This window comes from Corapipo altera, unplaced genomic scaffold (genome assembly GCF_003945725.1).
Source record: "Corapipo altera isolate COAL_440 unplaced genomic scaffold, ASM394572v1 108, whole genome shotgun sequence".
NCBI lineage: Eukaryota > Metazoa > Chordata > Aves > Passeriformes > Pipridae > Corapipo > Corapipo altera.
Window position 1 is genome coordinate 565,395 of NW_020885028.1, and position 23,399 is coordinate 588,793.

Below are 23,399 nucleotides of genomic sequence, written 5' to 3' on the forward strand. Positions count from 1 at the left end.
CACTTAAAACCAGAGAGCCAGGAGAATTCCGACCTGCTTTAGCTGTCAAAGATTCCCAGATAAGCTGAAAAAACACAGAGGGAAAGATTTCATGACATTAATTCCCTGAATACTGTGAGTTGCTGTGAGGCTCTTCAGGCTAAGGAAAGCCAAAATACAATTCATGCAAGCTCTTAACGATCTTGTCACAACAATTACACATGCTAAGGATACATTATGGGCTGGCACGAGAACAGAGGATGCAGCGATTCCACCGGCAGGTTCACTAAATAAATGTCACTTAATCTCCACCACCTTTCCCGTCCCATATGCTCAAGAGTCTAAATGCTCCTCACAAATAGTCTAAAAAGTCCAAAAGACCACTCAGGCTGTCAAAATTACTTCAGAAATACATGGGAAGGTGTCACAAGGCGCAGGACAATTCACATCCCAGTGTGCTGAAAACACCAGGTACCAAAAAATTAAAGCACAAAAAATTAAAGTTCAAAACAAAGATAAACCCAAAGATAAACCATTTCCCAGTTTGGGAAATGCAGCCCAGTCACTGCCCAAATATGCAGGAGCACTGTTTCTCCACAGCTTCTGCAAGGAAAACCAGATGGGAGCATCTGTATACAGTGACTTTTGGAACCAATTTTCCAATTTAAATCTCAATTTCTAAGTCAAACAGACGTAGTAACTGAGCTCAGTTACTGTGGTGCTGTATTGGTGTCCTCCAACAAACTCAGTGAACGTGTACCAGAGGCTCAGGAGCTGAGATTCCTGTCCCAGTGGTAAAATATTACATTCCTACAGGTTTCATGGATATAGGCAGTAGTATAAAGGAGAGAAATCATACATTCCAGTCTGCCGTAGCACAGAAAAATTCACAGGAATTAGGGACACCATGGCCTGGCCACTGAAAAGCATCACTCAGACCTTTAACCTTATGAAACAGCAGAAAACAGAACACATGAAATACATAAGAAACCAGGTTTCAGTGCTGATATAACTGTATACCCCAAAGTTTATAAATAGCATGCTTTTTTTATTTTAAAAAAGGAACACACGTACACACTTGCATCTTCTTGCTCATACCCTGTTATTCTGGCCACAAAAAATGACCACTTTCTTTAAAAGGAAGCTGGACAACTTTGGGGTGAAGAGTAGCAGAGAGGAAACCACATTAATTGCATCAGTTTATGCACACTGGTAGGAATTCCTTCTCAAATTTGGCACTTAGCACTCAGAGTTGCCCTTTAAAGCTTGGCAAGAAATTCTCCCCAGCCCACAAGTTTCCTAATTTCGTCTAAGGACACACTGGTTCATTTGGATGCTTGACCTCCAGAAAGGCAGACAACCCTAAATGTGTCAGTCTCACCTCAGTTCACTTTGCTCCCCGTCAAGTCAGATTTGACATAAATCAAAGTAAATATATAATTAAAGCTAAACTTAAGGTCAGGTCCAAGTTCGGAAAAAACAAATCTGCATGAAATTAAAAGCAACTCTAGTAGAGTTTGAGAACTGGAGTTCAGGAGTGGCAACAAGCCAAGAGCTTTCTGAACACACCTTCTCACCTGAACCACAACCCTGGGCTCAAACTCCATTATTTCACCCTCCAACCCATCCAGGTCCTCTCTCCTCCTTCCCTTTTCCTCTTCAGGTCTGACTCGGCTTCCTGCTTCTTACTCTACGCAAACACTGCTCACTCATCCAGGTATTTTAAACGGTCTTATGGCAGGAAGGTTCCAGGAAAAATGTTATTGCACCTTTCCAGAGTCATGTTTATTCCACAAAGACTTTTCTCTGCTGTCCTGTTCCCATTTGCTGCAGCTTTTCAGTCAGTCTGGACTTTTAAATCCCTACACAAGCACCAACAGAGATATTCAGAGCACCAACTATTATGCAAGACATCAGTTCCACTCACAGTCCACTAAAATGGGGAGCTCCAGGCAGTTCCTGACTCTCTAGAGAAACCAAACACACATTTTTGGATTCCTCATATATGCAGCTGAAAGAACTGCTCAAACAGCCCCATCACAAAGGTTCTCTCTTCACCTTTTAATGCCAATTTTGAGCCTGGCTTTTATGAACCTGTGCTTAAAGACAGCAATCAACAGGTACCTGTTAGTTCTCCGACAGATCATAGAACGGTTTGGGTTGGAACAGACCTTAAAGATCATCCAGTTCCCACCTTCCACTAGCCCAGGTTGTTCCAAGCCCCATCCAACCTGGCCTTGGACACTTTCAGGCATGGAGCATTCAAGACCCCTCTGGGCAACCTGTGCCAGTGCTTCACAGGACTGGAAGGTTAAAAACTGACAGCAGACCCACAGCTGAGCTCCACCACCATGCACTCACCCCTCTGGCAGCGATCGTGTGTCCAGCAGCGCTCGATGAAAATGCCGTTTATCACAGTGGGGGGACAGTTGCTCTTCCCTTTCACGGTCCCAGGACACACATCTCCACACTCCTCCTTGTCATCCTTGTTGGCCACAATGTAGTTGTCCTCTACAGAATCCAGAATCCTTGACCAGTCGATGGTGGACAGGTAACATAACTCATTGTTCTTCTCAATCCTCACAGCACCCCGGGTGATGTTCATGAGGTTGTAGAGCCCGATCTCCTTCAGGTGAACCATCTCAAAAATCACCAGGGCGTAGTTAAAGAACAGGTGAGTCCCCCTGATCACAGTGAGGTTGGGGAAAAGGCCCTTTAAACTCTCCAGGCCATACACACGGAAAAGCAGCAAGTAGTCTGTGATCATGGTCAGCTTAGGAAAGCTGAGCTCACGGAAATCCTCTGGCTTGGTTTTAAACATCAGCAATATCTGCAAGTGGCCCTCGATCACAGTGCAGTTCTCCAGCATGTTCAGCCGGGTCAGATTGTTGCGGATGTCCATGCTCCTGCAAACTGGGAGGCAAAGGAAAACGTTATTTATTTATTTAACAGAAGCTTAATTGTTTTGAGTTTCCTAAATACACAGTTTTGTCCGACTGCACCATAACCAGGACACATGGCCCTCTCAGCAAAGCAGGCCTCAAGTGTTAAGAAATACACTGTGGGGAACATTCCCTGGTATTATGGTTACAAAATAAGACTGAAAGAGTATTTCATCATTTTTTCTGCCATTTTGAGTGTCTGTCTGTTGCCTCTGTCACGACTCAGTGGTAACACCAGTCCTGAGACATCCCTTACAAAAGGAAGAGACATCTGAGCAACTGAGGCTGTTTTCTCTAGACAGTTGCCAGCGACACACCTACCTCGTCTCAGATTGTGCAATTAATGCCAGTGGATTAGAGGGAGTAATTTAGAATAGTTGCAGGAAGGGGAAGATATGAAAAGAATAATGGCCAGAGATGGTAGTGCTTGGGAAGAGAGCAGAAAAACCTGGAAATACACAGAGGCAGGAGCACAGCCCACGCTTCTGCCCAGACTTTGCTTACAGGAGTCATTTACTACATTAGTAAGTTTTACCCTGAGCATTCTTTTCAGATGAGGTGTTGGGGCTTTTTTGCTATTATTTTCTCAAGGGTGCAAATCTGCCTGTCTTGACTACCTGGGCAGTTTATTTAGCAGAACCAGTAACCCAAAGAACTGGCAAAGTGAACAACTACATGAAGCATAAATTAGAAGGTAAACAGAACAGTAGGAATCCAGGCACCAGTAGAAGGAAAAAAAGTTTGAATAGGAAAATATTTTTGTTAACTCTAAGCACAGGTAAGAAATCAAGAAGGAAATTCAGAGCCCCACACCAGCACAGCATAACAGAACTCACAGTGACAACCCTTTTGAAATTAAACGTCACAGAAACATCAGTCAGACCTTAATATTCAAATCCAGGTGGATTCTTCATGAATTTTTCTTTTTTGAACACTGCACCCACTTAAAGGATTCTCCCTTTTGTCTAAAGCTTAAAGAGCATCTTCCCTCCCCGCTTAAGAACAAAAAGCACAGGATCTTCCACCTTTTTGTCACAGCATTTAAAGCTCATCAACTCTAAAATCACTACACCACAGCTTCAAGAGATTACCCAGCAACAACCAGGCCTTACAAAACTAATGCAGACACAAATATTTCATTGTTAGGATTGCCTGACTCCTCCTGGTTTCACACAGCCCACTGCTGTAGGGGTTAAAACCAAATTCTATGCAAATGTCTTAATGATTATTCAAAAATTTACTCCACCGTAATTAAAAAAAAAAAATATTAAATTTGGCAACACTAATGTGGGACTTGAAGCAATGCTCTTGCCCAATGGGACTTTTTGGCACTGTATCCAAGTCGTTTCATAAATTGCTTTCTGGAAGAAAAAGTGCCTCAAAGATTAGGGATGTACTTGAAAAAGCAAGAAAGGAAGCCCGATGAGCAGCAAGCAGCAACCTCTCTGTCCCAGACTGGAAGTAACTCCAAAGCTGTCCTGCTGCACATCCCACCCTGGGGCTAAAAGAACTGGGAGAGCCACAGATTCAGCTGAAATACTCTGAATATTTATTGCAAATAAATTGGCATTTCCAAGGAAGCAAGTGCATGACAGCACGGGGCAGTGGTTTCTTTACGAAAGGAGAAGTAACAGAAGGACAAATAAAACTCACTGTACAAGTCACCACAACAGTAAAACTCAGATAAATTCAAAATCCAACATCTTGGTTCTTATTTATTAGTGGTTCTCATTATTATTGAGCACACACGCAGTGCTGAGGTGGTACCCAGGGCCAGCTGCTGTCTCACAGGATAAAGTCCTGCCTGTTGGAATGTGACCTTAAGGAAGAGGAAAGGGCAAAAAATACAGCTCAGCTCTCCAGACTAGGAATTACTTTGTAGAGTAAGAGTTGCAGGCTATTGCTGTGGCTCAAGGCCATGAGATGCAGATACACACCGAGCATAATTGCCTCAGTCTTTCATCCTTTTGCCTAGAATTAGGTAAGTCACCAGGAACTGGACACAAGCTGGCCCCAGACAAGCCCTTCACCCACAGCCATCCCTGCTCAGCTCCATGGAAAGAGAACCCTGAGTTTGGGTGGAAAGATCTCCAATTCGGTACAGTCAGGACCAGGCCCTCCTGGTGCTGTGGCTGCATTTCAGGCTGTGGAGATCTTCCTATCGTCCAGGAGCAGAGCTAAGGAACTTGGTCTGAAGGAGCTATTCTGGGTGGGAACTGTTGCATCACCTCAGCACCTCAGGGTGGGTGCTCAGCACTGAGGGAATTCACGATCCTCTTTGGCAGAGGAACAGATACACACCCAGCCAGGCTTCACAGAGAGGATTATCATGGAATCACACAATGGTTTGGGTTGGCAGGAACCTTAAAGCCCATCCAATCCCACCCCCTGCCATGGGCAGAGACACCGTCCACCAGACCAGGTTGCTTCAAGCCCTGTCCAACCTGGCCTTGGACACTTCCAGGGATCCAGGGGCAGCCACAGCTTCTCTGGGCAACCTGTGCCAGGGCCTCACCTCCCTCACAGGGAAGAATTCCTTCCCAATATCCCATCTAACTCTGTCCTCTGGCAGTGGGAAGCCATTCCCCTTGTCCTGCCTCTCCATCCCTTTTCCAAAGGTCTGCTCCCATCAAACCCTAACCTGGTCTCTGCAGCCCTGGAGATCGCAGCTCTCACCACCTTCCTAAACACTCAAAACCAGTTAAATTACACTGTTCGTGAACCTGATTCAAATAATTCCGGGCTTCCAGAGATCACCACTAACATAAGCCATGCTGCTCCTGGTCCAAACAGCCTGAAAGCTGCTCAAAGATCTGCTAGCCTCCTCAAAAAATCCAACAACGTAAACACCCATGCAGGACACAAACCTCCCTCGCTTCCAGCTCTCCCCATTCCGACACGGATTCCCCACTGGAGGTGGCCAAAGGCTAAGAACACCCAATATTTTGAGATGTGTGAAAGAATAAAGGTTTGCTGAAGCTGAATCTAAAAAGAGACAGGTGGAGCTTTTGAAAAGTTAAAGAATCATATAAATCTACCAGAGCTGGGAGTACAACATCCACAGTCCATCAGCTGTTTGCATTTTACAACTATTTTGTATTTTTCACCCATTTTAAGCCCAAGACAGAATGCATTATTGGCCATGAGTGCTGCCAGCAGACTTGACAGGGGGTTCCACACATTCTAGCAAACCAGGATGTCCCCTGAGTTATCCAAACTCTGCTGCTTCCAAAGCTGAGCAGCAGCAATGGAATAATGGTCACATCCTCTGCTCCAGCACTGGGGGTTCTGCACCAGCCCTTTAGTGGAAGGACGTCAAACACTGCTGGGAGCCTCGTATGGAAACTCAGGAGCCTTTTAGAGTACATTAGAGGTTTGTTTCTGAAATAAACAACTGAATAAAAAACTAATATAGTTGTAAATCTACACAGATTAATTTGGTTTTTTACCAGTTTTTTTCCACATTGAGATAAAAATCACAGTAAACTATTTTTCATGTTCTACTTCAGTTTAGTTTTTAAGTGGTAAGTACCACCACAGTATCTGAGCTCCTTTTCTTTACCACCTCAAGTAGAATAATAAGGAATTAAGAACATCTGAGACAAAATATGTTTTTCGGTTGGCGGTTTCTCCATCTTTTCATGTCTCTGAATTTGCAGCAGTTTCTATCTCCTGTTCGTGCAGTAGCTGTTTAAGTCATCCCATAAATTTATTGTTACCAAGACAACAAGAAGCAGTTCAAAGCGAAGTAATAAGCATTTTTCCACAGCTTCCTTCAATAGTAGTTCTTCTGCAGGGACAGGGGAATTACTCAACCATTCATGATGAAGGCAAGGCAAGTTTGATCCCAGAAGATGGAGAGTAAAGTTGAGCCATCAATTATAGCACAGACAACCTGGTTTCAAAAAACACATAAATCTGTTTTCAAGGAACTAAAAATCACAAATTGATTCTCCAGTAATAGGGCCCGAAGCTACTCCTATGCAAACTACTGGCAAAATCTCTACTACACATAAATTCCTGAATTTCAGCAGAACCAGCAGCACAGTTGCCAGAGGAAGCACATCCTCCATCCCTGCTACCAAGCTACTCACGGGAACTTCAAAAACGGAATAAATCATTGTAGACACGTTCCATCAGCCTCCCCCCCCCAACACCAAGTTGAACACATGCTTTTTAAAAACAAACAAACAAACAAATCCCAAGATGCTGAAGCCTCTTGGACAAACTGGTTTGGTAACAACCTTCAAATCCTGAATAAAGAAACCAGATCTGATGTCAGAGGTTAAGTTTTCAAGATAGAGTCTAACCAGGGGAATAGGTGGAACTTAAACCTTGTTTATAGTAAATCATGTGGATACCAAACCTTAATGATTCACTGCTTCAGAGCTCTGGCCTTTAACAATAAAGACCAGTGTAATCTGGCACAGAAGGCTCACAAACCATTTGAGGTAACTATCAGTTAATTCTGCTTTATTATAGTGTTTGCTGCCTACCGAATAAACAAATTATTGGAGAAAAATCACACTCACTTTGGTCGAGCCAAAAGCTTTGCAATTCTACATAAAGTAGTGGTATTAGGAAACTGGCAAAAGGACTTTTGGGTTTTTCTTGGGATAACTGCTGAGACAGGAAAACATCCTGTTAAGTGACATGACAGTGGCAGGGACTGTAAGACAGTTCTACCTACTGCAGCAATAGCTTCATAAACATACAAACCATCTAATTGTGAAATGTGAATTTTTAAGCTTCAGTTTTGCACCTCAGACATTTAGATCTGAGCAATGAGCTGGATATAGACTTCAAAGTGAGCACCTATAAACCCCCAGCCCCTCAGGGAACATCTCAGGTGCCTGTTACCTCCCACAATTCACACTGGCACCACTGAGTTGAGGGAAAACCTCTCACAGAGGTCACCCAAAGCACAGATAAGCTCCCAGCCTGGCCTACAAAGCCTGGTTTGGGCTATCTTTATGCTCTTCTCGTTCAATTCAAAACACAAGAGAAAACAGGACTCATCCTGCCCTGTTTCCAGGCAAAGATAATCAGCAGTGAGGCGACAACGTCCCAGGACCACGAGATCACTCGGGGTAACGGCTGAAGTCGGTGTCAATGGCAACAGATCTAAAGATCCTCCTGCTTCAAAGGCAGCAGGAACAGGTTCTACACATTGCCAATATCAACATCATTTACATTCCACAAGATAGTCACCCCAAAACTGACCTCCAGAAAGCTCTGGGGTTTTACACTGCTCAGAGACAGCAAGTGCTGCCTCTCTCTGGAACAGTGAGAGGACACATTGGGACAGTGCACAGACACGGCTGGTGCTGGGTTTGGTACAGCCTTGCCCTCCTGCACTCACTCTTACTATTTTACACTCCTGGGAGCACAATTTCATTCTAGACTGAGTCTCTCAACACCAAAAATTGACATAGGGTTGAGGTGGGACAAGGGGGCAGTTTCTTAATGAGTTTCCAAGCCTTCTGTGTGAGCCAGATATAATTAAGAAGCAATCTACTTTTAAGGGTAGTACTACCGCAATACCCAGTGAAATTTGTCCCACATGATGATTTAGATGGAGAGATCTCAGTTAGATTCCCAGTTCCCACATCAGCAGCAGGTAATGCATGTGCAGCACCCAAATTTAGGGCCAAATTTTAGTTTAGAAGGGGAGGAAGTGTACTCCAAACTCTAGAGAGTGCACTGATTAGTTTTCCATTAATCACAAAAGGAGCCCAGAGTAAGTTGTTCCATTAGTAGATGCCTAAAACTAGGTGAGGTAAATCCCACCCAAAATACCACAGCTAATGAACTGACAGGCATGAGTCATGTGTGAGATTTATTTCAAGAAGCTGCATTATGTTTACACAGTGATAAAAAAATACACAAACCTGTTTTTCTTCCCAAAACAAGATGTATGGATCTTCATTTTATGCAAGGTTGGGTCTCCTTTCCTTAACCCTTGTTTCTGCTTGTGTCAGTAATTTCTGAACTCACCAACTACCTTCAGTCTCACGTAAGAGAGGAAGACAGCTCTCACACAGAGTATTCCTAAAACACTTAGGGGATGGATTGAGGAGGGAAAACTCAGTGTCTGCATCCAAAGAATGTAAATGTCAATGTAAACCACCACCTCCATTTGCCTTCTGAACCACTTACACATTCTACATGCTGCTTTCCCCCAAACTGCTGCTGTCTAAAGGGGGAAGGGAAGGGAAAGACACAGGGCACAAGGAAAACTATGGATAGGGGAAATACTGTCACTGGAAAACAGCATTATCTCGGGGCCTGTCTGTGTGAGCACTGGGCTCCAACAAAGCTGCTCTCATCAGCCCTGTCGCTCAGGGAACAATTTGTTTGCTTATGCAACTCCTGTAGGTGCATTTCCCCTCCGAGCCAGGCTGGTGCCCTCTCGGTCCGGGTTGTTTTCCATCCCCACCTGAGAGCTCCATGACCTAATCATTCCCAGAAAACTGAGTCAAGCACCACAGCAGCTGAAAACCTTTTGAATTAGGGACTTGATGGTCCGAATTGTCTGCAAAATACTTTACAAAGTATTTGAGCTGTATGAATGACATGAAAATATTCCAGCCCAGACTTTGCTTTGGAATCTTGTGCTCCTCTCCAGCCATGAACTCAAGAACATGTAGTAATCCCACCAAGTAGTAACACAGCAAAGATTATGGAGTTAAGATCATAAACACATTTGCATCCCCAAAAGCAAATATGATTTAAATAAAGAACTAAATAACATGCTTCACTGTAGCAGTAATAATAACATTTTCAAATTAGGAACTGCTGGACTCAAGCTATATATGTATTTATTTATTATTAGTGCTATATGTTAACTGCCTTCACTCCTCTGATGGTAAAGGGGCAGGTTTGCCCACATCAGTGGGACTGACCCTCCCAAGGTAACACTGAGCCACCAGCCTCCTTTAAGGTTTTGACCATAAAAACATATATGAGGAAGAAACTGGGGTATTTTTGAAATATGGAATTTGTCCTACTGCTGGAAAAAGAGGCTGTTTTATGGATAAATCCTGCTTTATTCCCTGAATACCATTCACATCCCAAAAATGTCACTGGATTGTCTATACTTGAACTGATTCTCTTGCTACCACCTTTTCCAATGGGAATGCTAACAAGCAGATTGTCTATGGGAGAGATGATCCACAGATCCAGTCAGCTGTCTTTAAATAAATATTTCCCTTTTGTTAAAAAATCTGTAAAAATCACCCCAAATTAAAGAACCTCTAATTAAAGGGATTTCCTAAGTAAGTTTATTTAAGGTAACCCACCAAAACAGCTTGTAATTCTTAACCTCGAGCCAGCCGTGGGTTTAACAAACTTGTGACCTCCACACCCCAACATCTTTACGCCCCGTTTTACGCCCCGTTTTTATTTTTTTTTTTTTTTTTTTTTTACAAGCCCCTGCGTAAACACAGACTATCCCCTCGGAGCATTCCCCCCTTTATACCTGGGGATTTGGCACCACTACCCAAAAGTGGTTAAAGACAAAACCTCCCCGTCTGGCCACACTAAACCCTCCTGAAACCGGATCCGGTTCTGAGGCGGCCGAGGAGCGGCGGGGGCAGAGGGCTGGAGAGGGGACCAGGAACGGGACCGGGGAAGGGGGTTGGGGACAGACCGAGAAGGGACCGGGGAGGGCGACCAGGGAGGAGGGAACCGAGGAAGAGACCCGGGGAAAGCGATTGGGGTGGGGGACCAGGGAGCGGGGACCACGGAGGGGAGACCAGGGGAAGGGTTCGGGGAGAGGACCAGAGAGGGGAGCCAGGAAAGGAGACTGGGGTGGGGGACCAAGGAGGGGAGACCAGGGGAAGGGTTCGGGGAGAGGACCAGAGAGGGGAGCCAGGGAAGGGGACTAGGGTGGGGGACCAAGGAGGGGGGACCCGAGGAGGGAACAGGGGAAGAAGCTCAGAGGAAGAGAATCAGGGGCAAGGGATCAGGGGAAGGAGCCCGGGGAATGAACCCGAGGAGGGGGCCGTGCCCTCCCCCGCGCCTGCCCCGGGCGCGGCCCCCGGTGACCCCCGGCCCCATAGCGGGGCCCCGCGGGCCGGGACGCGCCGTCCGCTCGCCGCCGCAGCCCTTCCCGGTGCCGTGTTCCCTCTGATCCCAGCGGCCGCCAGGCCCTCCCGAACCTGGGGGTGAAGGTGACCCGGGAGCGCTCCGGGGCCGCCGCCGCGCTGCCCGCGGGCCCCACGCAGGTACAAAGGGCACGGCGGGGCCCGCTCTGCCGCCGGCGCCCCCTCCTCTTCCCTTCCCTTCTCCCAGCCCCAACTCACTCTCTCCGCGGCCGCGGCCGCACCAGGCTCCCAGCACCACGGCCACGGCCAGCGCCGCCGCCGCCGCTCTCGCTCCCATCCCCGCGCCGCCGCCGCCGCCGCCGCCCGGCGCGAATCAGAGCCCGCGGGGCGGGCGCGGGGGCCGGGCCCGGCCGAGCATCGCCGGTGGGAGCCCCGCGGAGCCCCCCCCCTTTATAGCGGCCGGCCCCTCCCTGCCCGTGCCGTCGGCCCCGGCCCGGCGGCCCCTTTCAGCGCAGGCCGGGCTGGCGGCAGCGCCCCGGCCAGTAAACAAGGGGCTGCCCCCGTCAGCTGGGAGCGGAGCGGGGCGGCGGCAAGAGGCGGCGCGGAGCCGGCGGGGACGGGACGGGACGGCCGGGGGAGGAGCGGCGGCAGGAGCCGCACCATCAATCCATCATCCATCTCTCCCTTCATCCCTCCATCATCTATCCATCCCTCCCTCCCTCAGTCCATCCACCTGCGATCCCCGGCCGCCTATGAGACCCGCTGATGGGGAGCCGCTGTAGCCCCGGTAGCGTTTGAGAGAGTAAAACGGGGTGGTTCAGCAGCAGCATCGCGCCCTGGGTTCGAATGGAAAGAGAGGAGGTTGGGGTTGGATGTTTGGGAAAAATTGTTTCCTGGGAGGGTGGTGAGGTCCCGGCACAGGTTTTACCAGAGCAGCTGTGGCTGCCCCATCCCTGGAAGTGTCCAAGGCCAGACTGGACAGGATAGTGGAAGGTGTCCCTGCCCATGAGCTTTAAGGTCCCTTCCACCCTAAACCATTCTATGATTGTATGATCCTATCTTGCTGCCCCTGGCTGTGCCCGTGTCCCTCCTCCTCCTCCCATAAGGCATTTGGAGAGGATGAATTGCCCCCAGACCCCCCTGGACAGAGCTTGGGGTGAGGGCACTGCCCACTCACCAGCACAGAGCCCAAAGACCACTGCAGATTTCTGGTTCTTCTTCCTCTGGGATTTACCATTTGGTGCCTTTTTTAATCATCTCTGCGATGTGCTCACGCTAAGCCATGACAGTCCGTTTCCTGGCAACTTCCAGTAATTTTATCTGGCTCTTGCTTTCAGCCATTTCTGCAAGACAAATGAGTTATAAACTGTTGGAATAAAGGTTTTTTAAAATTCAAATATGCTTGGTAAATAGGCATGCTTCTTTAAAATCTTTCCCTCCCCATCTTCAGCTTACAGCAGATCTCACTTTGCTCACTCAATGGCCTTGGGGCAGGCCAGCAGTGACCAGCAGGTCACTGTGCCTCAGCTCCTGTGTCTGGACATTGAATTACACTATGGGTTTACACCCTTTAAATAATTGGTGTTACTTCTCCACATAAAGAATCATTGTAGTCGTCACAGGGCTGTGACAGAGCAGAAGGAGATCAGTGAAATCAGGGCTCCGTTGGTGTGATTCACTCCCTGACGTTGTTTGAGGTTTCCCTACTGGACAGGGCAAGGCTGAGGGCCTGCTCTGACCAGCATAAGCAAGGTTAGCTGGGATAGTACCTGTGTGACAATAACTCCATCTTGGCATTCGCAGACTATTTAAATGCTGAGATGAAAGGCTCTGCCTAAGTGGGGATGCTTTCTCTGTCATCAGCACAGCATGCGTGTCTGCACAGCACAGCAGCTGTTGATTCAGCCCTTTTGTGTGTCAGAACCGCCATCATGGGAAGGCATTTCCCCCATTTCTGTCCATTTTCCCAAATCCACACTGCTGCCTTGAGCTCACAAGTGCAGAGGGACTGGGAACATCACTCATCCTGGAATACTTCAGGAAGTAAGGGCAGTTAAGGAATGGAAATAAACAACAAAACTATGCCTTCTCTGCTTGCAAATTAACCTGCTTTATGACTGTAGGCTTTGCATAAAACAGACAGAGCCAAACATCACCTAGACAGCTCGGGCTGTGTGGAATTTATACTCTGACTCTAATAGCAATCTCTTCCTGCTTACTCACTTATGTTCTTATTGCCTTTCATGTAATAATGATATCAGCTTACACATTGGCACAGGAGGATTAACGGCTACAGATTTATTATCTTTTCTTAAAATACTATTTTTAGTTTCTAATTACTGATTAAGAACATCGGGGTGCAATCTTTCCAGCATCTTTCCCATACACTCACTGCTACATATTCATCACGCTACAGCACACTTGGTTTGCAATCAGATAAACCAACAGGAGCAATGTGGGTGCAAAGAAACTAAGCCAACACCTGCTTACTCTTTTTTTTTTTCCTAATAGCTGCAATGCAGGCTCTTCTCTCATTTCTGATTCAAGAAACTACTAAAAATCAGTAGTTTGAAATATTAAATATTGACAACAGTCACATTTCTTTCTCTCCTCAGTAGTTAAGTGTCTGCTATGAACTGTGATACTTACAACCCATGGGGGTTCAGTTCTACATCCTCCTAATAAAATAAATACAGAGAGACTTGCAATAGAGTGTATCCACCTACCTGAACCGACAGACTTATTTATTTTGGTTTGTTTCATTCCTTATTTACATCACAGAATGGTTTGGGTGGGAAGGAACCTTAAAGCCCATCCAGTCCCACCCCCTGCCATAGGCAGAGACACCTTCCACCTTCCAATCCAGGTTGCTCCAAGACTCATCCAACCTGGCCTTGGACACTTCCAGGGACAGGGCAGCCACAGCTTTCTCTAGGTAACCTGTGCCAGGGACTCACCACCCTTGCAGGGAAGAGTTTCTTCCCAATATCCCATCTAACCCTGCCCTCTGTCAGTGGGAAGCCATTCCCCCTTGTCCAAAGCCCTACTGCTCTGCCCTAAAGATGCTTCCGCAAACCAACCCAAGTGTACCAACTTCCTAACAGATCCCAGCCCCTCCAGATCAATGCTGCCAGGAACTGAAGTCCTTGGAAGCCCATCCCTGGCAGCCACATCCCTGGAGCAGGAACCCCCTTTGCAGGAATGAAAAGGGAAAGTGACTTTGTAAACCAGCTTGATGTTCCAGCAGTGACATCCTTACACTGACACAAGTGGACATGGAGAGAATATGGCTCAGCTTCCCTATCACCAGCATTTGCTGAAAGCTTCACACCTTGAAAACTGAACATATCTTTCTCTCTGTACACTGGAACCAAGCACACGTGGGTGGTTTTAGGCTGGGTGGTTTTAGTCATACAAAATAAAGTTCCTTGCTAATTAGTCAAGGAATAGTTAAGGAACACAAACTTTGTGCCCAAAAGGAGCTTTAGAGCAGTTGACTCACCAAGAAGTTACGTTGGTACCAGTTCTGTTTAAAAGAACAAAACCGCTGAAAACCAGTTCAAGAGCCAAAGTCACACAACGGGAGGCTGAGCTGAGGGCCAGAATTCTCCCTTTCTGCTTCACCCACTCAATAGTGGCCTTCTCTTAACAACAGGTTGCAACTGCCTGGGTGAAGAGTCACCCCATGACTCGAGTTGCTCTGTTTTTATTGATTTCCAGACATACTTTCCTCCTCACAAGTTTCTCACTGTGCAGAACTCATGTTATCCAGCCTCCTGTCCTTTGAAGATGCAGCAGAGTTGCTGTTGAAGCCAACAACAGCCAAATCTCTACATCACTGGCAGGATGTTGCTGCAAAGGTTACAGAATTGACTTCTTGGTGACTAAACCTAAAGCTGAGAGTACAAAAGAGCTGACCTTGGAAAATTATCTCATCCTGTTTAGAGTCAGACAGAACCATTTGCCAAATCTCTCAGTATAAAATATTTCACGTCACGGATTGACAGAGTTCCTTTCTTACCCTTCCTTCCGTCCACACCAAATCCGATAAGTGACTTTTCTTTCCTCGATGGGAGAAGGCTCAGAGGATGGAGATCCGGTCACTTTACATGCTAAGGACACAAGTCCCAGCTTTTTTACTATTGAAACAGGAAACACTGTCAGATCCTTCTGGAGAATTCTATTGTTACATGAGCAAATAAAACTTTTGGCCAAGGTGAAAATGGCAGAGGGCATCTCTCTGCTACATGCAGGTCAAAGACCCTGGAGATGGAGGATGCAAAGGAAATCACAGTTCTCCATGGCCAATGGCAGCACTGCCTTGTTTTATCTATTTTTCGTCCGGTTTCAGGGTTTGTTCAGTTTGATTTTTGGATGCCACAGAGGCAGATGCAATATTAGATTTACTTTCCATTCCTTGTCAGAACATTTTGATCTAATTCAACATCAAACTTTTCAACTCCAAAGAACTACGTGAGCGGGGCCCAGATGTGAGACAGTCAGACAGACTGTCCTAATCCTCCATCCTTCCCTACAGCTTCTGCCCTACCCTGAGCCAGCCCCACGTGTGGTTTGCACAACCTGCTGCCAGGCACCCTGTTCTTTATCAGCCACCACGCGTGAGGCAGCGGCTGCAGCCGTGTCACCCACTCACAGCGCAGGCACACTAGGCTCCAGGACACCCACTGCCTACACCAGTTCTATCCACAGCTCAACCCCTCCTTCTTTGGTTCTGTATTTCCTTACACGTTTTTGTTGATCTAGAGTCTAATTTGGAGTGATTGATGGTCCTGCTGGCAGCGGGGATTCACAAACCCTTGGTGCTCCTCACTGCTTTAGCTCACAAGCTGCATTTTGGACAACAAGAACTCCCAGTTCCCGTTTGATAACCGGTTTGTTCTGTCGCTGGGAGACACGCCCTCTCTCTGTAAATGTTACAAATCAGGCATATCTGATCCATTATTCACTAACTGCTGCTGCTTCCCACTTCCAGCTCCTATTAGAGGGAGCGCTCATGCCAGAAATGTCACGGTGGCATCATGTGACAGGTGGTATTGATTTAGGTCCAGCGGGGTTTAATGTCACTCCTGTTCAGTGGGACACAGGGCGAGAGCACACGGAGCCTCAGCAAGGGGGCAGGTCAGGGCAGGAGCTCCCAGCCAGCCCCTGCACAGGCTGCAGGACTCAGGAATGGCCTCAGGCAGGACTCTGCTGCACACCAGGACATTTGAGGATCTGTTCCCAGCTGCTACAGCATTGTGGTTACATTTTTCTTCCCAATTCACAGAATCCCAGAATGGTTTGGATTGAAAGGCACCTTAAAGCTCATCTCATTCTACCCCCTGCCATGGGCCGGGACACCTTCCATCAGACTAGGTTGCTCCAAGCCCCATCCAACCTGGCCTTGGACACTTCCAGGGATGGGGCAGCCACAGCTGCTCTGGGCAACCTGTGCCAGGGCCTTACCACCCTCACAGGGAAGGATTTCTTCCATAAAAGAAACTAGATTGCAACTATTAATCACAAGACTCAATTCTGAGCTTTAATGGCACGTTTAGAGCACACAATGAGAAGGGAGTGTCACAGTGAACAGTCAGGAGCAGAAACCTGCTCTTGCCCACTCCCTTGTTTTCACTCTTTACAAGATGCTCCCTTTTGGCACAATAGCTGCCAGTTCAGGAAAGCTGCCCACAGCCTCCCAAGTCTGGTGCACAGAAACTGCAAAGCAAACCCCAGGGAACACGTGCCCAAATCAAGCTGGGACTGCCCAGCCACAGGAGCCTTCATGTCCAGCGTTCTGCTCCTGCCATTCCAGCCTATCACCTGTACACAATCCTTCCAGAACATCCAATCTGGCTGGGACTGAGGATACTGCTTAAACACTGATCATTTTAACACACAGTCTCTGCCACGAAGGATGTTTGCCAGAAAAGCTTAGACTGACCCAGAGTTACCATTGCTGCCAGACTCTGAATCAGTGCATTCACCGGTCTGATGTGACCCAAACCTCCAAAAGATTTTTAATTTCGTTTTCCTTGCTGTCTCAAAGTACGTAGTCTGCCAAGAAGCCAAGAAGGGCCCAGCCCTGTGCCTGATAAACATCTCTCCATCTGGATTTCCCAAGCTTTTGGGAAAGTTAGGCAACTCTCACAGAGAGCGATTTCTATATATAACATTATTCTGTGGAGAGCAGCACATCAGAGCCCCGTGCCATGGAATGGAGCTGGAGCAGCAGAGCGTCCACCCCCCCCCACAGGTTAGTCAAAAATAAAAGTTGTCATTCATCTGGGAAATGTCACAAAGCCTTGAGTCATTGTTTATTCTAAATACTACCGGCACCCATCTTCAAAGTGGTGTTGAATTACTGTAATTGCTAAATGAACTCGAGAGAAGCCAAGACAACGACTCCGTGTGCAGGGATCGCCGGCTGCTGAGACAAGGGATCCGTTGGGATTGGGGCAGAAGGGAACATTCTTCCATCCAGGTAGAGAACCCCCAGGAAGCAGAGGCTCAGTGCTTAACGGTCACTCGAGATAACAAAAGGTGTTATTAGTCACAGGGTTCAATCCTGGCAGTTCATGCTTCAAAATAACAAACACCCATGAAGCCTTAACGGTCAAAAGTTAAATAGTTTCTGAACTCACTCTGTGCAGGCTTCTTTGTAAAGCAGCTCCTATGACTTGGAGGGGTGGATGTTTTCTTGGAGACAAGCTGTTACTGATAGTTCCCTTTCAGGTCTTTCCAACTGAGCTCCTAATTTCTAAGTGCCAAAAACTACAGGCAACACATGGCTGATGACAATTCAGCTTTAAACTTGTCTGCCATGATGCACCAAATCTTTTGCAAGCTAGAAAAAAATAATTTATTTCAAGTAATAAAGAAGAAAATGTTATAGACCGTGAAGCATTAATGTTGCATCCCAAAAAATCTCACACACAAAAAACATTCCAGCACCACATTCAGCCTCTGAGAGAAGAGCTCGGCACTGAAATGCCTGCAGGGAAAGTAGTAAACAATTAGAACTGAAAAATAATTTGATGACACAGCATTGACTAATGAAGCACAGTGAAATATCAAACGTTACAGTGGAAGAAAACAACTGGGAAAAGTAGGAATGTCCATAAATTGGTTGTTACAACTATAAATCTCTATAATAACGTTCGAGGTAAGTAACGAATTTGCTTGAAGGGGAGCGTATCACACAGATTTCTGAGTAGCTGGACATAAAAAGCTGTACTTCATATTATATTTATTAATTTGATTCTGTAAGTGAATGGTGCAGTAAATACCAAACATCCTGTTAAATGAACTGAAATACTTTTGTGTAAAAAGTGTTAACTTTCCTCATTACCACAGCTGGGTTTCAACAGGACAGAGCACAGCTCTGACACACAGCCTGGTGCTTTGGGATGTGTTCAAAGAAAACCCAGATTTTCATGAGAACCAACAAACAGTTCTTTCCCTACCTTTTCCTGGCCTGGGGCTGCTGGGATCACCAGCCAGGCCTGGAACACCCCATCTGGTGGTTCCTAACAGCAACAGAAACGGCCAAAGCACACCCGGGGTCACCTGGTGCCCTCCCCTCCTCCATGGAACACACCTCACTCCTGAACACGGACCCTTCCCAGAGGGGGACTCCATGAACACCAGCACAGCTGCAGAAGGGTTTGCTTTCCGCTTACGACAAGTGCCTACAAAGACTCTTACACTGTCACATAAACCTTGCTTTACTGCAAGCTCTACGTTTTTCTAGCAATACCAGTGTTTTAAAAACATTAATTCTAGTTTATCTGTTTTACTGTAGTGAACCCTTAAGAACACGCTTGACAGGAACACTCTTGACCAGAATGATTTGTCTCAAAAAGGAAAGGCTAAGTATTTTTTTAATTATTACTTCCATCTTGAAGACACCACCTTCCTTACACCCTCATCTTAAAGTGAAAACATGTTTGCACAGGTGAGGTCTGTGCCACCTGGGGTTCTGTGTTTACAGTTCTGTGGTGCAAGGTCAAGGTGTACAGCGTCAACATAACAAGGAGAAGTGAGAACATTTGCACATACAAAAGGGAAGCAAACATTGCAACAGCCAGCAACTCCAGACCTATAAGTCTAAACTGGAAAAGATTGTGAAGTCCTAAGTCCCAAATATCCATCTGGGAAAAAGGTGAGCCTGAGGTTACCTGTTGATAACTCTGAATCTGAGCCAGGCAAGCACCTCAATGGCAGAATTCTCTTCCTGCCCCTTATTAAACATCCTGTTGGCAGCAAGTCCTAGGTCAGTACAGAAAAGCTGTGCAGAAAGAGTGTAAGACTCCACCTGTTATTTATATTCATATTGACTAAACGCCTTTTAAGAGTTGTAACATTTACCACGACCACATTAAAAATGACTGTATGTGTCCATTAAAGACCTTGTCAGCAGCTCCATGTAAACTCTCATCAGCAACAACAGTCACCAGGTAAGAAGTAGCCAAGTATCCAAGTGTGGAAAACCTTCCCCATGAAATCAAGCCTGCACAAGGAAGGAAGGCAAGGGTAGGTAGGCCTTGGACAGCCTCTTTAAGGACATGATAAGTGGCAAAGATATTGACTGCTGACAGTTCTCACACCACCTGAGTTTTCCAGCTGCACTGCTGGCAGCTTTAAATGAAATAAAAAAGCATCATTTTAATTTGGGGAAAATCCTGATGAAGAGAATCATGCTGATGAATATAAAGCAAACTACAATTAACATTATCCACAGCAGCCAGTTGACCGATTTCTTTGCGTGCTGCTCCAGGCGGTCGGATTCATCCTTGAGCTTCTCAAAGTTCTGGTCTGCCATCCTGAGGGAATAGGACAGTGTCTGTGGAGCAAAGAGAGCAAACGGTGTCAGAGTCAGAGCTGCATGTGCTGGCTGACATTTCCTCCAACAGAGGAAACGTTCAACCACACACAGCAGCAGACAGGTATTGCCTCCAGTCTCCCCACTCTAATAACACCTGGAATCGAGTTATAGGTACAGAATTTCACTTATGAGCACTTTAACCTCCTGGGTTGGAAAGTTGAGGGGTTACAGCTTCAAGGTGTGCTACCTGGTTGTCCTGTTTGATCACGTTCTGTGCAGCCAGGGTGTTGTTTTTGAGGCTGCGAGCCAAGCTGAGCATTTCCTCAGCCAGCTTCTCCTGCATGTCCTGGTGGTGCTGCAGCACAGCATCCAGCTCCACTGCCGACTGCTTCTCATCTGATTGGAGGCCTCTGCAAGTGCACAAGGGGAAAAAAAGGGATTTATACTTCCCTGTGGGTCAATCTCCCAAGGTTTCCTCGGATTCTGCAACTCTACAGTACAACACGGCCAGCTGGATCAGTTGAAGTCATTACAGTTTGGTTTCTATCAGCCAACACTTCACCCAAATCAAGGCATCTGGGATTTAAAGACCATTGGGAAAGTAGTTTCCAAAATGCTGAGCATTGGAATGAGAAATTTTAACTTACTTCCTCTTCCTTATGTTCAACTCCTCAGAATCTGGGGAAAATTAAAAAAAAACAACCAGTTTAATTCATGCTTTAGCACCTTATAAATTCCCATGCAATCACAGGCTGAAAAAACAAGTCTGTAAGGGATTTTCATCTGTCCAAATCCTACCTGGCCTCTGTCCTAAGGAATATGGATGTCAAATGCCTACCTACTCTCCGCAGGGAAAAGAGGACACGTAACATCAAAAGAGGGAAAAAAACCCCCAGATGAATCACATCCCTGAGGACAGGGTTTAAGCCCTGTGTATCTTAGTGTTTTTTCAGGACAGGTTAGATTGGCCCAGCTCCAGCCACTGTAACAGTAGCCATGGAAACTACAAATTAATTCCTCCCAGTTCCCTACATGAAAAACATGGCTGTGTATTCCAGAGGAACCACCTACTCCAAGAGCCCAAAATCACATGATTGGCTCAAAGCAGAAGGGAACAGGAGCAACAATAAAGGTAAATTGTCCTTGCTAATTCTGTAACTAGAATGTCTGTTTTTGTACAAATTCTACAAAAAGAGGTTCCTGCAAGTCCCTGCTACCATTGATAACACTTCCGCTTTCATCCGGTTTTCATTTTGTGTGTTTTTAAAATCTATACTGAAAAAAGGTGAGCCACTAAATTAAAAAATACACTTTGGGCAATCTCTAATACCTGACCTTCCTCCTCCTTTCCCTGTAAGACTCAGGTTGACTAAAGTTAGAAAAACAACACATCAAACTCACCATTGATAGCCAAAGGGTCCTGGGAGGCAGAAAGAAAACCAAAACAGCAGATTACAAAGGGTCATTGGTAAGAGACAGCCCTGCAGGCCTGGCACAGTGCCTGTGTCCAGGATTCAGACCACCCAAACTGGAAAAAAGGTGACTCCCCACCCAGGCTGGGACACATCTCAGGCACAGTCACCCAAGGCAGCTGAAGGCAAGGACAATCTGTAAAGTACCAGCAAAGCAGCAGCAGCAGCACCAAACCTACTGTACCAAGCAGCTCACTCCTCATCTGGCCCGTGCAGCGAGCCTTGGTCTGCAGATGGACTGTTTTGGTTGCTGGGGTTCTCTCCTTGGCTGTTGTGGGGGTGCGCCCGGGGGCCAGGAACTGGTTTGCCAGAGCCTTCTCTGTTGATGAGGACTGTGAGTGGGAAGGAGCAGTGAAAAGTCACAGATGTCACAGTCTGCAGCGTGAGGCACCTGGGTGCGTGATCACCCTCATCCTTCAGCAGCACTGACTGTACCCCATGAGCTAAAATCCAGCTTAGTGGTACTTCCCAGCTCTCCAGGTGCACACAGCACTATCCAGAGAGGTGTCAGGGCTGAAGGACAGTGCCTGCCCCTGCATCTCATAGCTAAGGAGTGAGAAGCATGCAGGCAAGCTGTACTTTGCTTTTGAAAAGGAGGAAAGAAGATTCAGATTTCATACAATACCTCCTTTTAACAAAACCTAGACCCAATACATTTATTCACAGTTTTACAAGGACTGCCTAGTAAGACTTTAACAACTATTATTTTAAGATACAAAATAAAGGCCAACAGGAACTAAGCAATAAGATGAAATAAGCAGAGAACTCTGAAATCTTTTCAAGCTGAACTAGTAGATCTTACCAATTTTTCAGCTTCTAGAAGTCCCTTTAGGAAGTCCACTTTGCGAGAGTATTCATTCAGCAGTTCTGGGGTTGGCTTGCTATTGGAGTTGAAAGATAACCAAGAAACCCAAAAGTTACTGGCATTTGCTACTGTTCAGGTGACTTTCCAAATAAAATAAGACAGAAAAAAACAACACATGGTTCTTCAAAGAAGCATCTTTAACAAATGTAGCCTCAGGATAGGAACACACTTGCAACCCCTTGCAAATCACCTTTTCCAAGACAAGGAGAGCTCAGAGCACAGGTATTTCCACAGGGAAGAATATACTGTGGTGTTTGTGGGCTATGGCAACTTACAGATAAAGATTACTATTGAATCACAAAATCATTAGGGTTGGAAAAGACCTCCAAGATCATCAAGTCCAACCTTCGACTGAATCCCCCCATTCCCACTAAACCACATTACAAAGTGCCACATCTACTCTTTCTGAACACTTGAAAGGGATGGTGACCCCACCGCATCCCTCGGCGGCCCGTTCCAACGCTTAACCACTCTTTCGGTGAGTAATTTTTTCCTAATATCCAACCTGAACCTCGCCCGGCACAACTTCAAGCCGTTCCCTCTAAACCACAAAACCACAACGGGGACCCAGGGACTCAGAGCGCTCACCTCGACTGCTTCTTCAGCTCCCGCAGCATGTCCTCGAGAGCAGCCACATACTGAGGAGAAAAATAAGGCTTTAAGCGACAGCATTAAGGAGAAACATCCGGTGTGGCAGAGGCAGTGGGTTTAACACCACGGCGAGGGTTACAGAGGGGCCGCCCCGCGGTGCCGCGGGACGGAGGGGCTGGGCGGCCTCACCTTCTCCAGCCGCCACTCCTCGGGGTCCCGCCGCTCCGCCGCCAGCGCCTCGCACCGGCTCAGCAGCCGCATCAGGTTCAGCTCCAGCCGCGTCGCAGCCATGGCGGCACCGGATCCTCACTCAGGCTCCGCTCGCCATCTTGGGGCGGGGCGAGGGGCGGGAAGGGAAGTGCCGAGCGGGCGTTACCGCCCCGGTTTATTTAAAAAAAACACCCCCAATCAACTCGAAACTACCCCTCAAAAGCAACCCCTGCGCAGGTGCACAGGGGCGGCTGCAGTTCGGGGCGTTGTGGTGGCTGAGCTGAGCTCTTCCCTCACCCCAACGTGGCGCAGCCCCATGAGGGGCCGGGGCACAGAGGCGGCTTCAAAGCGATAATGAACGATGGCCCCTCGCCCTCAGATGTGTCCCCGCACACAGGTGAGGGGTGGGGAGGATGAGGCAGCGCCATGCTGGCTTGTGGTTCACTCCAAGAGCACCAAAACCCT

The 23,399-nt window shown here is 47.0% G+C and overlaps 2 protein-coding genes and 1 long non-coding RNA gene across 5 annotated transcripts in view; 1 reads left to right on the plus strand and 2 right to left on the minus strand.

Moving 5' to 3' along the window:
- The window catches only part of INSR (insulin receptor), a 58,739-nt gene extending 47,433 nt beyond the window's left edge, over positions 1 to 11,306 (minus strand). For 2 of the 3 annotated variants that reach the window (XR_003531749.1, XM_027668133.1), the window contains exons 1-2: positions 11,228 to 11,306; positions 2,341 to 2,892 (exon numbers count right to left, since the gene is read on the minus strand). Coding sequence is in view for 2 of the 3 variants with exons in the window: in XM_027668133.1 (XP_027523934.1) it covers positions 2,341 to 2,892; positions 11,228 to 11,306 (631 nt within the window). In the remaining variant the exon portion in view is untranslated. Of the gene's footprint in view, positions 1 to 2,340; positions 2,893 to 8,812; positions 9,479 to 11,227 lie in introns of those variants that run through there. The other variant, XM_027668134.1, reaches the window with a different exon arrangement.
- LOC113959249 lies at positions 5,441 to 21,751 on the plus strand. Its single transcript, XR_003531750.1, has 3 exons — positions 5,441 to 5,539; positions 12,259 to 12,261; positions 21,741 to 21,751. It is a non-coding gene; the product is annotated as an uncharacterized LOC113959249 (long non-coding RNA).
- On the minus strand, positions 17,808 to 23,084 carry USE1 (unconventional SNARE in the ER 1). Its single transcript, XM_027668135.1, has 8 exons — positions 22,914 to 23,084; positions 22,722 to 22,771; positions 22,071 to 22,149; positions 21,448 to 21,600; positions 21,198 to 21,216; positions 20,444 to 20,474; positions 20,044 to 20,206; positions 17,808 to 19,814 (listed from the first exon to the last, which is right to left on the minus strand). Exons 1-8 carry the CDS (start codon positions 23,013 to 23,015, stop codon positions 19,632 to 19,634), a joined length of 780 nt encoding a protein of 259 aa, XP_027523936.1. The 5' UTR covers positions 23,016 to 23,084; the 3' UTR covers positions 17,808 to 19,631.
- Positions 23,085 to 23,399: the final 315 nt, after the last annotated feature.